Below are 12,057 nucleotides of genomic sequence, written 5' to 3'. Positions count from 1 at the left end.
AGAGGGAGAGCCCTCCAGTTGAGTGAGCAACCGAGATGTAATCGGGGAGAGGCCCGTTTGTATCCTGAGAAATCTGAATGGTACCGAAGCAGCCAGGGACCGTCATTGCCAGGACTTCTCCAGGAAGGAGAGCCTGAAATTAAGAGCCCTTTGCCTGTCCATCCTTCGTGGGAGCAGGCCCTGTCCGCACACCGCAGCCCCTTACCTGTAAACAAGCGCATTGTCCGCAGTGCAGTTGTACTGGATCTGATACATCCAGGCCATGTAGGTCGACTTATCTGCCAGCCAGCGCACCAGGGCTGATGTGGCAGTCACCTCCAGCACCTCCACTCTCTTCTCTGAAGCATCCTGGGTGGCGTTGGCAGAGCTCTTGGCCGAGGTGGCGATGTCGGAGGAGCCTGGATCCTGCTGCAGCACCGTGATGCTGCCGTTCCCCCGATGAGGCAAGGGGATGATTTTGAGGTCCACGGTGGCTGTCGACTCCCCAGCAGCATTGACAGCAATGCAGGTGTAGGCCCCATCATCACGGATGGTGGTCACCAAAAGGTCAAGGGTGCCGTTGCGGAATGAAACGGTCCTGGAGGAGTTAGCAATGATTTTGTCATCAGGGGAGACCCAGTGGATGACTGGCTCGGGGTCTCCGCGGGCTCTGCACCTCAGGGTGGCCCTTTGGCCCTCCAAGATCCATAGCCTGTGGGTGTGCCGAGTGATGAGAGGGGGCTCGCAGGTGAAGTCCTCCTCTGGCACTGACCAGAAATACCGGCCAGCCATGTGTTGGGGGGAAGCACAGGTCTCCATGTCATCCTCTCGCGCCAAACGCCGCAGCCATAGCAACTCACAGTTGCAGTGCAAAGGATTTCCTCCGAAGCTGAGCATAATGGTGGCTGTGTAAGGGGTTGGGCTGATGGCCCCAATCTGGGAGCGGGCAAACAATGGGTCAGGGGGCAGTGTGGAAAGGCGATTGGAGGTCATGTCCAGCCGTGAGAGTTTGTAGAGTTCATCAAAGCTTCCTTCCATAATGAAGTCAATCAGGTTATGATCCAGGTTCAGGGTGTGCAGGCAAAACATCCCTTGGATGCCCTCCCAAGGGACGCTGCGCAGGTTGTTGTAGGACAAATCCAGGTCTTCCAGAGTCAAGAGAAAGTCATCAAAAGCAGCCCCAGAAATATTGACCAGCTGGTTGTTGCTCAAGATGAGATGCTGGAGGTTCAGCATTCCTCGCAGAGCCTCCTCCCTGATCTCTGTCAGCCGGTTGCTGTCCAGGTGGAGCGAACGGAGGCTCTCCAGGTCCCCAAACGCAAAGGGCCGGAGGGTGTCGATGGTGTTCCGCGAGAGGGTGAGATCCACGAGGCCCGTCATGTTCAGAAAGTCCGGGGCTTCCACCACCCGGATGAAATTGTCAGCCAGACGCAGCTCCACTGTCCGCCGGTCTATGTTGGGCGGAATGAAGAGGAGCCCCTTGTTGGCACAGAGGGTGCTGAGCGAGTCGGAGAGGTTTTGGCAGACGCAGTGAAAGGGGCAGGACTCCACTTGAGCTAAGGTGCTCCCCACCATCAGAAGCTGGATCAGAAGCAGCCTTTCCATGGTAGTTGCCTTGGCAGGCCCTGGAAGAGAGAAAAATAGGTCAGTGGGCATAAGGGGCTTTGGTAACTTTTTTGTCTTTTTTTGGACCTTTGGACCTTCCCCTCTTTCTCAGGACGTGGTGCACATTTACTTGAGTTCCCTCCATGCCTAGTCCTCTAGTAGTCCCTTCTTACCAATGGACCACCTCTGAAAGTAGCTTGCTCCACCGACCCGCCGCTTGTGAACTCAGGAAGTCCGCCTCTTTCTTTGTAATTTTAATCTAGCAGTTCTGGTTGTGCAACAGACAATAAGTCTATTTCCTGTGTGGCTGCTCTTGTACTGCAGTCATCTACTCTGCAGGCCAAACTTGCCCAGATCCTTTAACTGACTCTCCTCAGGCTTAGTAACCCTAACTCCTGAACTCCAGCTTTTCACTGTCCTTCCTGATGCCCAGAATTGGACCCCAATGCTCTCCCTGGGGTCTGACCTGGGCAGAGGGACCGAGGGGAGAGGAACAGTTCCTTCCTGGGTTTCTGGACTCTGTGCACCAATTGAGGCATTGCAAGATTTCCTTTGCCCTTGTGGCAGCTACGTCATGCGCCTGGCTCAGATCCCTGTCCCCGCTTGTCCTGCCAAGCCAGGTTTCCCCACATCTTGTGCCTTTCTTCTGTTAAGTTCCATCCTGTTTAAATTCTTCTGTTAAATTCCTTTGAGGCTGCCCAGATCTTTTTGAATCTTCTGTCGTCCAAAATATTAGCCCACCCTTGCACCTTTGTGTCATCTGTGATAACTCCGTGTTGGCTTCTGTTAATTGAAGTATTTATAAACTATGTATAGTTATACATGATTTATCAGACATACATTTTTTCCATCTTATTTCAACACAGGCTTTGTCACTTTTACTTAAAAATCCTTCACAGTCTATCCGCAGATTTTAGTGCTCTTTTGATCACCCGACTGATACCTCTGTGCCCAATATATACAATTAAGAGCCAGATGAAAATCTGAACAAATGAGTGAGAAGAGAAAGGTGGACCACCAAAAGACGTTTGGTGAAGAAGAACCTGAGGCTTCTTGAGGCTTCTACGGCATGTTGAGATTCATTGCCATTCTTGATTTTGGTTTTGTTCCTCTCTTCTCCTCGGATTTCTGTTTCTGGGTGGGATGTTAGCGGGGAGCAAATGGGCTCTCAGGATCAGATTTCGCCAACCTGGTTGGCTTGAGCTCCCTGCTTCCATTTGGAGAATCCTCTGGGAATCCACTTGGCAGCTACCGGAGTTCCTGGACTTCAAGGGGGAAGAGAAGAATCAGCTTCTCAGGCTCAGCTTCTCACAAGTTGCTCTCTCACCCCCAGGAGTTCTTCTAAAATTTGCTGCCACAGAGATTCTTAATGTGGCTGAAGGGCAAAATGTAGAGAATAACCCCATGACTGCGTTTAATTAATTAAACCAAATTTAAAGTAAATTAAATGAATGTTGGTGTTTGTCTTAGCAATACCTTGTTTGTTGAGTGAACATAATTCTAATTAACATTAAATTAAATCTGCATTAGCTTTTATTGAGGCTGCACTCAATTTGTTGAGTAAGCCACAGCACACTCTTCAAAATTTAGTGTTGGCCCAAAAGATGTCCGACCATGTCAGGCTCACCCCAAGGGACTGGAGCTTAGCCTCTGTTCAGCATAGTGTGAAAATATAGGCCGGTGCACACTACTCGTAAAGTCATAATGGAGCCTAGTTAATTGCATCACAGTTCTGAATTTGGGCAGCAGCATCCAAGAGTCTGCTGCACACGTGGTCTCTGTGTTGCCCACCCCATTTTATGGTTAGCCTCTTGTGTGATCCAGACCACTGACCTGTACAACAAATCATAGTTAAGCAAACCATGGCTTAATACAGTGTGTGTGTAAGAATGTGCTACCTTGGATATACCCCTACCTCTTCACTGAATTTTACTATTTGACATTAGGGAGGAGGCGTTACATGTGACAAGTTGATTTCAGCCCACCGGAGAGTGTCCAAGGGAACGCAGAGCCGAGGGGGTCCTTCTTTGGGCAGATAGTTTAGGCCAAAAGAAAAGCTCCCGCTGTTTTGTTTTGGCCTTTGTGCGATGCTGTGTTGTGCTTTGGCAAGGCTTAGTTACTTCTGAGGCCCTGGAGGTTCATCCTTAGAACAGGAGATGGTACAGAAAATGGCAGGACAGCTAAGAGGCGAAGCAGGCTGGAGCAAGAGAGTGCTGGCACCTGCTGCTTCACGGAGCCTTTTGTGGGGATGTCCTGAGAAGGGGGCTGGTGGCCTCGTTGGTGAGGTGGGACCCCACCAGCCTCAGGTTAGGCAGAGCTATTCTGTAAGTGTCTCCCCATCTCAAGGAAAGTAGGAGCTCTGTAGCCAAACCCCTTGCCTTGGCCTCCTGCCTTGTGAACCCCTGGAGCCCAGACCCGCCTGTGGAGGTTCGATTTCCCCTCCTGTCGTGGGCAGATCTTCTGGGTTGGCGTGGCTTCTCTGCCACGCCTGCCGTGAAGCAGCCTGGCTGGGTGGGTGGCATCTTTGGGCAGCTGCTCTAAGGAAGTTTCTGCGAAATGGGCTCAGAACAGCTGGAGAGGGGCAGGCCCAGCCGCGTCCTCCGGTCACGGTGGCCGGAGAGGAAAGAAGCTCCGTCAAGGACTCCAAGGCGGCCTCATCCCCTGCTCATGGCCTGGACCAGGAGGCTGGGGGGGGTGGGCGGCTGCTCAGCATCTTCTTTGAAGGGACGGGAGGGCTTTGGATTTGGATTATAAGCATTTGTTTATTAAATGTATGTGCTGCCCATCTCACTCTGAAACTGGGGGTTCCTCCAGGGAAACCCTCAGTGCTTTCATTTGTTGCTTTTGCCTAATGCTGCACACAGTCATTTGTTGTAATTAAAAGCCACTCTTTTATTTATAAAATAATTCTTTTCAAAATCCTTAACAAGCTTTTGAAGACGAGAATGGTGTAGCTTATTTTAATAAAACAAACTTTGAGAGGAGACATGGATATTCTAGACATGGCCTCGGTAACAGTCAAAAAGTCATCTATATAACTAGAACAGGTAAATATAATCTGCAGTTCTGCATTCAAGAAAGCAAAGGAAAAAAATAATTAATTAAAATATTAAATGTATGTGCTGCCCATCTCACTCTGAAACTGGGGGTTCCTTCAGGGAAACCTCAGTGCTTTCATTTGTTGCTTGGCCTAATGCTGCATACAGTCATTTGTTGTAATTAAAAGCCACTCTTTTATTTATAAAATAATTCTTTTCAAAATCCTTTACAAGCTTTTGAAGACGAGAATGGTGTAGCTTATTTTAATAAAACAAACTTTGAGAGGAGACATGGATATTCTAGACATGGCCTCGGTAACAGTCAAAAAGTCATCTATAACTAGAACAGGTAAATATAATCTGCAGTTCTGCATTCAAGAAAGCAAAGGGAAAAAATAATGAATTAAAAACACTAGTGAAGCTCTTCTGCTCAATAGGATCCAATAGGGTAATATTGCAAACAGAAGAAGGTTAAAATATGAAATCACCTTTGTGGTTTGACATCCTGAAACTCTCTCTTGTGGAGAGAAGCTCTGACCAGTTAAACCAGTGGTTCTCAACCTGTGGGTCGGGACCCCATTTGGGGTCGATCGACCATTTCACGGGGGTCGCCAAGCAAGGCTGTCCGCCATTTTTTTTGTCCGCCATTTTTCCCCCTTTTCCGGCGGGTGCCTTACCTCCCTTGGGCTGGGCCAGCTGGTGGTCGGCCTGCTCCATCTCTGCCGCTTGCCAGCTACGCCTCGGCCGGCGCAGGGGGCGGAACCACGCATGCGCGGCGCTCTCAGGCAGGGAAAGTCCTCGACTTACGACCGGTTTAGTCCTCGACTTACGACCGGTTTAGTCCTCGACTTACGACCGGTTGGGGTCACGGCATTAAAAAGGTTGAGAACCACTGGGTTAAAAGGATCTACAAAGGGAGGGAGGGAGGGAGGGAGCTTTTTAACGCCAGACCCTGATTTTATAAGGTGACCAGAACTGGGGCCGAATGGAAAGGGAGGGAGCCCGAGAGGAATGGACGATTAAAGGCCATTTTTAAAGAATTGTCCAGAGTGAGGTAGGCAAGATTGGTGACAATGTCTAATTTTTTTGAGTGATTAATGCAAGAAGAAACTGTGTCTCTGCCCTTGCCCCAGCCAGCACAGGAACCTCTATTGGAGAAGGTTGGTGAGGTGACAGTTATGGGGAGCCTGGATCGCTTTCAGTCGGGGGTCAGGCCTGGGCATGAGACTGGCACTGCATTGGTCCCTGTTGGTCGGCTGGATGGGGGGATGCTTCTGTATGAGCAGCTGTGGTGGTCTACGTTGCCTGCAGTGGTTGGGGTCCTAAGAGGGCATTTCCCCTTGGGAGGCAAGAGCTATTACCATCCCCCCCAGTCTGAGGGAAGCCACTGGAGAGGTCATCTGCCAATGTCTGCCAGAGGCTCCCCGGAACAGAGATGGGAAGGGAGTCTTGACAGTAGCTGGATGGGGAGAAACATGGAATGAAATGGAAGGCCTCCCAGTCTCGGGGACATCTTTAGATTGCTCCAGAAGGAGACGGCCCTGCGCTGGCTGTGCTAAGACCTAGGAAGGCAGACATCCAAGGAGCCTTCAGGGATCCGTCCTTTGCTATGGCTGTTCTGTGTTTTTATCGGCAGGTGTTTAAAAAAAATATTTAATAATTGCAGTTACTGTTTTATTGTGCTAGTTGTCAGCTGCTGTAGCTGGAGGGGAGAGGGCAGAGGCAGGGCGGGATCCAGAACTTGTGTTTCTGTTGATGTGGTCTGGCCGGCCAAGGAGGACACGATGGGGCCACAAACACAGTTGCTGTGAAGGCCTTTAGGGAAGGCAGGAAAGTAAAACTGGCAAGACTTCCAGGCAGGTCTTGGGGCAATCCTGTTTGGATTAGGGCACATAGTTCTGAGAACTTTATAAAGCAGGCAAAGGTACCCCAAAGTTTCCCCCCTGTAAATATGAGGGGGCAGAAGAGCCGCCACCCCCCCCCCCGCAGTACTTGAAGAGCCAATGGGCAAGGCAAGGACCAGAGTCAGTCATGTGAGAAAAGCAGCTTTCTCAGACAGTGGCCTCTCCCAGGAGGCTGTGGGGCTGGAATGAACCTAGACCTTGACTGGAGCAGCTCCTATCTGTCTGTCATAGAACATGGAATAATAGAGTTGGAGGTCTTCTGGTCCACCCCCGTGCCCAAGAAGGAGACGCTATGGCATTCTGGACAAATGCCTGTTGAATCTCTTCTTAAAAAACTCCAGTGATGGAGCAACCACATCTTCTGGAGGCAGGTCGTTCCACTGGCCCTTCTCACCCTCAGGAAACTCCTCCTTATTTCCAGGTTGGATCTCGCTTTAATGATCTTCCACACCTGTCTTGCCCTCAGGTGTTTTGGAGAATAGGTTGACCCCTTCTTCTCTGTGGCAGGCCCTCAAATATTGGGAGACCCGTGCCACCCCTAGTCTTTCTCTTTGTTAGACTAGACATACCCAGTTCCCTCAATCATTCATCAAACAATTTAGCCTCTTGACCCCTGGTGATCTTTGTGGCTTTTCTCTGCCCTCTTTTTAGGGTCTCGGCATCTGTTTTGTATTGTGATGACCAGAACTGGACACCCTATTCCATGTGTGGCCTCACTAGTGTAGTAGAAGTGGGACTATTACTTTACGTGATTTTGAAACTCCCCCTCTGTAGTAGATCTGAAGGTCCCCTTCCCCCTAAGTCCAGCCCCCAGTGAACAAATGCTCTTCCACTCCCTCAACACCTCTCCCACTTTGGCTCTCTGCTGGCATGGCCAGCATTGGCACCTGGCCGGCATCGGGGTTCTGATGGGCCCAGACCGTAAGTGCTCCTAGGCCCCCTTGATGTGTTTGCTCAGCTTGGACTGCAGATGTCCAGCTGGGCTAGGCTGTCTACTTGGTGAGTGCCCTGTCTGTGTGTATGGGAAGGGGAGGGCATGCTCTGGGGCGGGGTTGTGTGTATGTGGGGTGATCTTAGTTGGCCAGCACTTTTCTGAGTCAGACTGTGTGGCCTTCAAGTTTGGACCACTCTCTCTCTCCAGACATGGACCTAAGTGGAGAGCAGGCAGATTTATAGAGGCAGCTTTTAGTAGGACCATGTAACATTCCCCCCCATCCAAATACTGGTTGTTGATGGGGAGGGGGCAGCTACTCCTGGAAAGGTCCCTCAAGAGCATACAGGAGGGCAGCAGGTGCCTCAGGGGAGGGAGAGCCTCTGCCAGCTCAGGGACCACCAAGACAATTTCTGGTCCTCCTCCTGTACTTGGCTTGGGGGGAGTATTTGGGGTTGGGGTGGGGGTGAAGCTGAAGAGTGGAACCATCTCAGAGCAATCCAGGGTTGCAACCAAAGTGACAGACATTTGGCAGGAGGGGGATTCTGAGGGATTGGGAGGTTTTCCTTCAAGGCAGATGGCAATCCTTCACCAAGGCCCCCTCCCCGTTCTAGGTGGGAGATGCTGAGCTGTGGGAGGGAGACCACAGAAGGCAACAGGCTCCCCAGTTCTCAGGGGCACCCCTTCCCTTTTCCCTCTCAGGGCCAGGACGACAGTGGCTGGGGAGGGGGAATGGCTGGGACGCAGGAAGGACGATCTATCAGCCTTGGTGGTCTGGATTCAGGATACAAAAGTCAAAGAGCGAGGAGGGGGGCACATGTGGGGGAGACCCTGCTGGGTCTGTCGTAGCACAACTTTCCCATGGCTCTTTGGTGGGGGAGGGGGTAGGGGGGGAAAAAGAGATGATCCAGGGAGTAGAAGCTTAAGAAAGGAAAAACCTGGCTCTTTTCCCTACTGAACGAGGCTTCTCTGCTTTTCGAGCCACATCATCCGCTCTGCTGTGGACCCTCCAAATATGTCACAGCAGCAGCAGCAGCAGGACTGGTCGTTGGGCAGGCCCTCACCCCACCCCGAAGGCCCCCATCCCTCACGTGCCTCTGTCCCTCTCCTGCCCAGTTTTACCTTCTCCTTGGCCTCTGGGCACCCCGGAGACGAGCCGTAGCAGTCCAGCCGCTGCCCAGGTGGAGTCACCTGTCCCTGTGCCTCCTCCTCAGCGTCTCCTGAGCAGGCTGTGGCCCCGGGGCTCCCGCGGGTTCTCGGGGTGCCATGGGGAGGTGCCAGGCTGCCTCGGCGGAAAAGGCTCTGGGTGGCTGAAGGCAGCATCCAGCCTGCAAGCAGAGGAGCATCCTTGGTCCCCTCCCCCAGCCAGAGAAAAGAGAAAGGCTGCAGCTTCAGGCAGGCGGAGTGAAGGCAGCCATGCCAGGCTCTTCAAGCCCCAGGGCCAGCGAGGGTGGTCACTCTCCGGTCCTTCACTCTTTGGCCCATCAGGTTCTGGCTGCCTTCTCGGCTTCCTGGGCCCTCTCAGGCCTTGGGCTTCCTTCCTTTCAGCCGTCAGGATTCCCGGTGGAGCTCTTGGCGAGGAGGAGGACCGGGTGGGGGGGGGGCTAGTTCTTCTGGCCCAGGCCCATTGCAGAGTCTTTCAGCTCTGGAAGAAGCCCGGCTGCTGCAGGTTCCCCGTCTCCCCTCTTCTGAATGCTGCCGGCCCTCTTTCCCTCCGGAGACCCCCGTGGCTGCGTTTCCATCCTCCTGCCCTCTTAGACCAGTTGGTCTCAGTCCTTCCTCTGTGCCGGTGGGGCTGAACCTCTCCGGACCGGGGCTGAACCTCTCCGGACTCCTGGCACTCCTCCTCTGTCCTCCTTCAGGCACCGGAAGGTCCGGATGGAGGATCGGGCAGTCACAGCCTTCCCAGAATGGTGTCTTGGGCAGCCCCCCTTCCTCCAGACCCTCTTTGTCTCTGCCAGCCTTTCTGCTGCTGCTGCTTCGGTGCGCAGGAGGGGTGATGGGAGGAGGAGCAGCCTGCCTGCCTGCCTGCCTGCAACCCGTGCTCTCCCGGCTCCCGCCTGCTTTGGCCCCCCCTCCCCCCTCGCCGCCTCCCCAAGCTGCTCCTGTTTCTGCTGGGGTGGGGGCTGAGTAGATGGGCTGCTGCTCTTCTTCCAGGGGACGGCCCTGGCTGCCTTGCTACATCCTCCTCCTTGAGCTCTGATTGGGGAGAGGAAGATGGAGGAGTTGAAAAGCCCCCCCCCTCCTTCCCAGCCTTTCTGGGGAAGGGAGACTGATAGAGCATCCGCTCAAGAAGAAAATTCTCCCCTTATCCAGGAATCTGAGGCACCAGCCAAGGCTGTTATGAAAGGGAGTTTGTATTAGGAATTACGTTTGCACCCGTCTCATTTTAAGGTGCTCTGGCTGGATGCTATTTCTGATTTAGGAGGTTTTCAAGTATTTATGCACCTTTCCCCTCTCTCTCCCCCCCCCCCCATCAGAATTGCAGAAGGAGAGAGAGCGGCCAAGTTATCCCCATTCTGTTGCCCTGGGTGATGGTTGCTAGGAGGCAGGCTTCCCTTAAGGGGGAAGGCATCCTGGACCAGCCCAGGCTCTTTTGGCCCTTGGGCAGGAGAGGGGAGGTGGGGCAGCAGGGGAAGAGGAACACTGGAGCCCCATAATGGTGCTTTCCTGTTTCATGCATGCAGACTAGTAGCTGGGTATGAATCCTCTGAAACAATCAAGTCCTGAGACTGTTCTGCACGGAAGGCTGCTCCCAAAATGAGCACGAAATGAGCATCTTTATTAAAAAAATGTTTAAGTTTCTCTCTCGAGCTCATATAAGTGAGCTTCAGTGGCAAACTCCAGTTTCAGTTTCAAAAGTCCGCATTACAGTTAGGTTGAGATATTTGAGGAAGGTTTCAGAAAGATTTGGTGGGCCAGAAGGGAGCCTGAGTGATGGTGTCTCACAGGCCCGGTGGCGAACCCTCCTGAGAAGCAGGGTCGAAGCAGCTTGCAAATCCAGGGCCAGCTAATGAACCCAACTCAGCAACCAACCTGCAGACAGGTAACCAGCCAGAGCCTGGGGGCCACCAGGTATCCCATGGGCAGGTGCTGTGAATGTGAAGTGGGCTCCTGGGTGTTTGGGAGCCAAAAAGCCCCAGAGGAAGTTCTTGGGGCAGGTGGCCATGTCCACTCTGAAGACGAGGCTCCTCAGCAGCCCTGAAGAACAACAATTGTGGAGCAGACGAATCACTCCAAGGAGGACCTCTTGGAAGATGCGCGAGGGCGGGCAGGTGGCTTACTGGGGTGGAAGTTAAAGTCTTCAGGAAGTCTGGCCTATAAAAGTATACAGTACAGTCAATAGGTCAATACATAAATCAATTCGCCACCATTGCAAAGGGGTTTTAGCTTGAGAAAACTGAAACTTGAACATATGTCTGTTCATTTAGGTATCTTTTTTTCCCCCAGCTGGCCTGATTTCCATCCACCGTAGAGGGGTCCCTGAAAGCTCAGCTCAGGATCTCCCATGGGTTTTGCTTCCATTGTGCTGTCATGCGCTCCTTCTTGGGCAAAGTGCTTCAGAGAACTCTAGAGAACATTCCCCAGCTATGTCAACTTTGGGGGCTTCCAGGAAGGCTGTGCCCCTGTCCCTATGATCTCATCCTTTAGCGTGGACTCGGAGTGGCCGTCCCAGTGGCTCTGTTAAGGTTTTGCATCCAAAGTTGTTGTGTTCGTTGAGCAAATGTGCTTTTGCGGATGAGTGAATGGATCTGATCTGCCTCCAGGGATGGAGGCCACACCCCTCCCAGGGCTCAAAATAGCCCTGGGGAGGCCACAGAGTAAGTGTAACTCAGTGTAAATTGTAACTGCAGTACCAAAACGCTTAGCAGCCCTTCCTCGGCATTTGGTTTCTGTCCCAGAGAATCTGCCAGGTGAGTTGGGTGATCTTTTGCGTCGTTTTGTCTATCAGACCAGATTTCAGCAATTCCTGAAAAGGTGGCAGCGTTCTGTGTCATCGTGTTTATGAGGCAACAGTGAGCAGTCAAGCCAATCAATCAGCCTGCTATATAATAATAATAATAATAATAATAATAATAATAATAATAATAATAATAATAATAATAATAATAATAATAATAATAATAATAAAGTTGGAAGGGACCTTGGAGGTCATCTAGTCCAACCCCCTGCTCAGGCAGGAAACCCTATACCATTTCTGACAAATGGCTGTCTAGTCTCTTCTTAAAAACTTCCAATGTTGGAGCATTCTCCGCTTCTGGAGGCAGGTTGTTCCACTGGTTAATTGTTCTAACTGTCAGGAAATTTCTCCTTAGTTCTAGGTTGCTTCTCTCCTTGATTAGTTTCCATCCGTTGCTTCTTTTTTTTTTTAAATTTTTACTATTTAAACCAACAAAACAGAACAAAACATAACACACATATATACACAGTATATATTTTAACAGCAATTTCGTAACAGTAATCTTCTATTATTTACATTTCCCCCCCTTATTCTTCTTTAGAGTATTTGTCCTTGTTGCCCCATTATTTCTTATTTGCATTTTTCTTCCTTCATACATTATTATACACACATTTTCCACTTTTAACCTTTCCACATTTA

The 12,057-nt window shown here is 51.4% G+C and overlaps 1 protein-coding gene across 1 annotated transcript; it reads right to left on the bottom strand.

Moving 5' to 3' along the window:
• Positions 1–201: 201 nt before the first annotated feature.
• On the bottom strand, positions 202–1,584 carry LOC107297792 (leucine-rich repeat and fibronectin type-III domain-containing protein 4). Its single transcript, XM_029286389.1, has one exon. It carries the CDS (start codon positions 1,582–1,584, stop codon positions 202–204), a length of 1,383 nt encoding a protein of 460 aa, XP_029142222.1.
• Positions 1,585–12,057: the final 10,473 nt, after the last annotated feature.

This window comes from Protobothrops mucrosquamatus, unplaced genomic scaffold (genome assembly GCF_001527695.2).
Source record: "Protobothrops mucrosquamatus isolate PMUCROS unplaced genomic scaffold, P.Mucros_1.0 scaffold3533, whole genome shotgun sequence".
In the NCBI taxonomy this organism is placed as follows: domain Eukaryota; kingdom Metazoa; phylum Chordata; class Lepidosauria; order Squamata; family Viperidae; genus Protobothrops; species Protobothrops mucrosquamatus.
The sequence above is the reverse complement of the archived record's forward strand: the minus strand, read 5'-3'. Positions and strand labels throughout refer to the sequence as shown.

What these genes read in the sequence shown, in the direction of transcription:
- LOC107297792 (XM_029286389.1), bottom strand. Translation starts at nt 1,584, where the DNA reads ATGGAAAGGCTGCTTCTGATCCAGCTTCTGATGGTGGGGAGCACCTTA.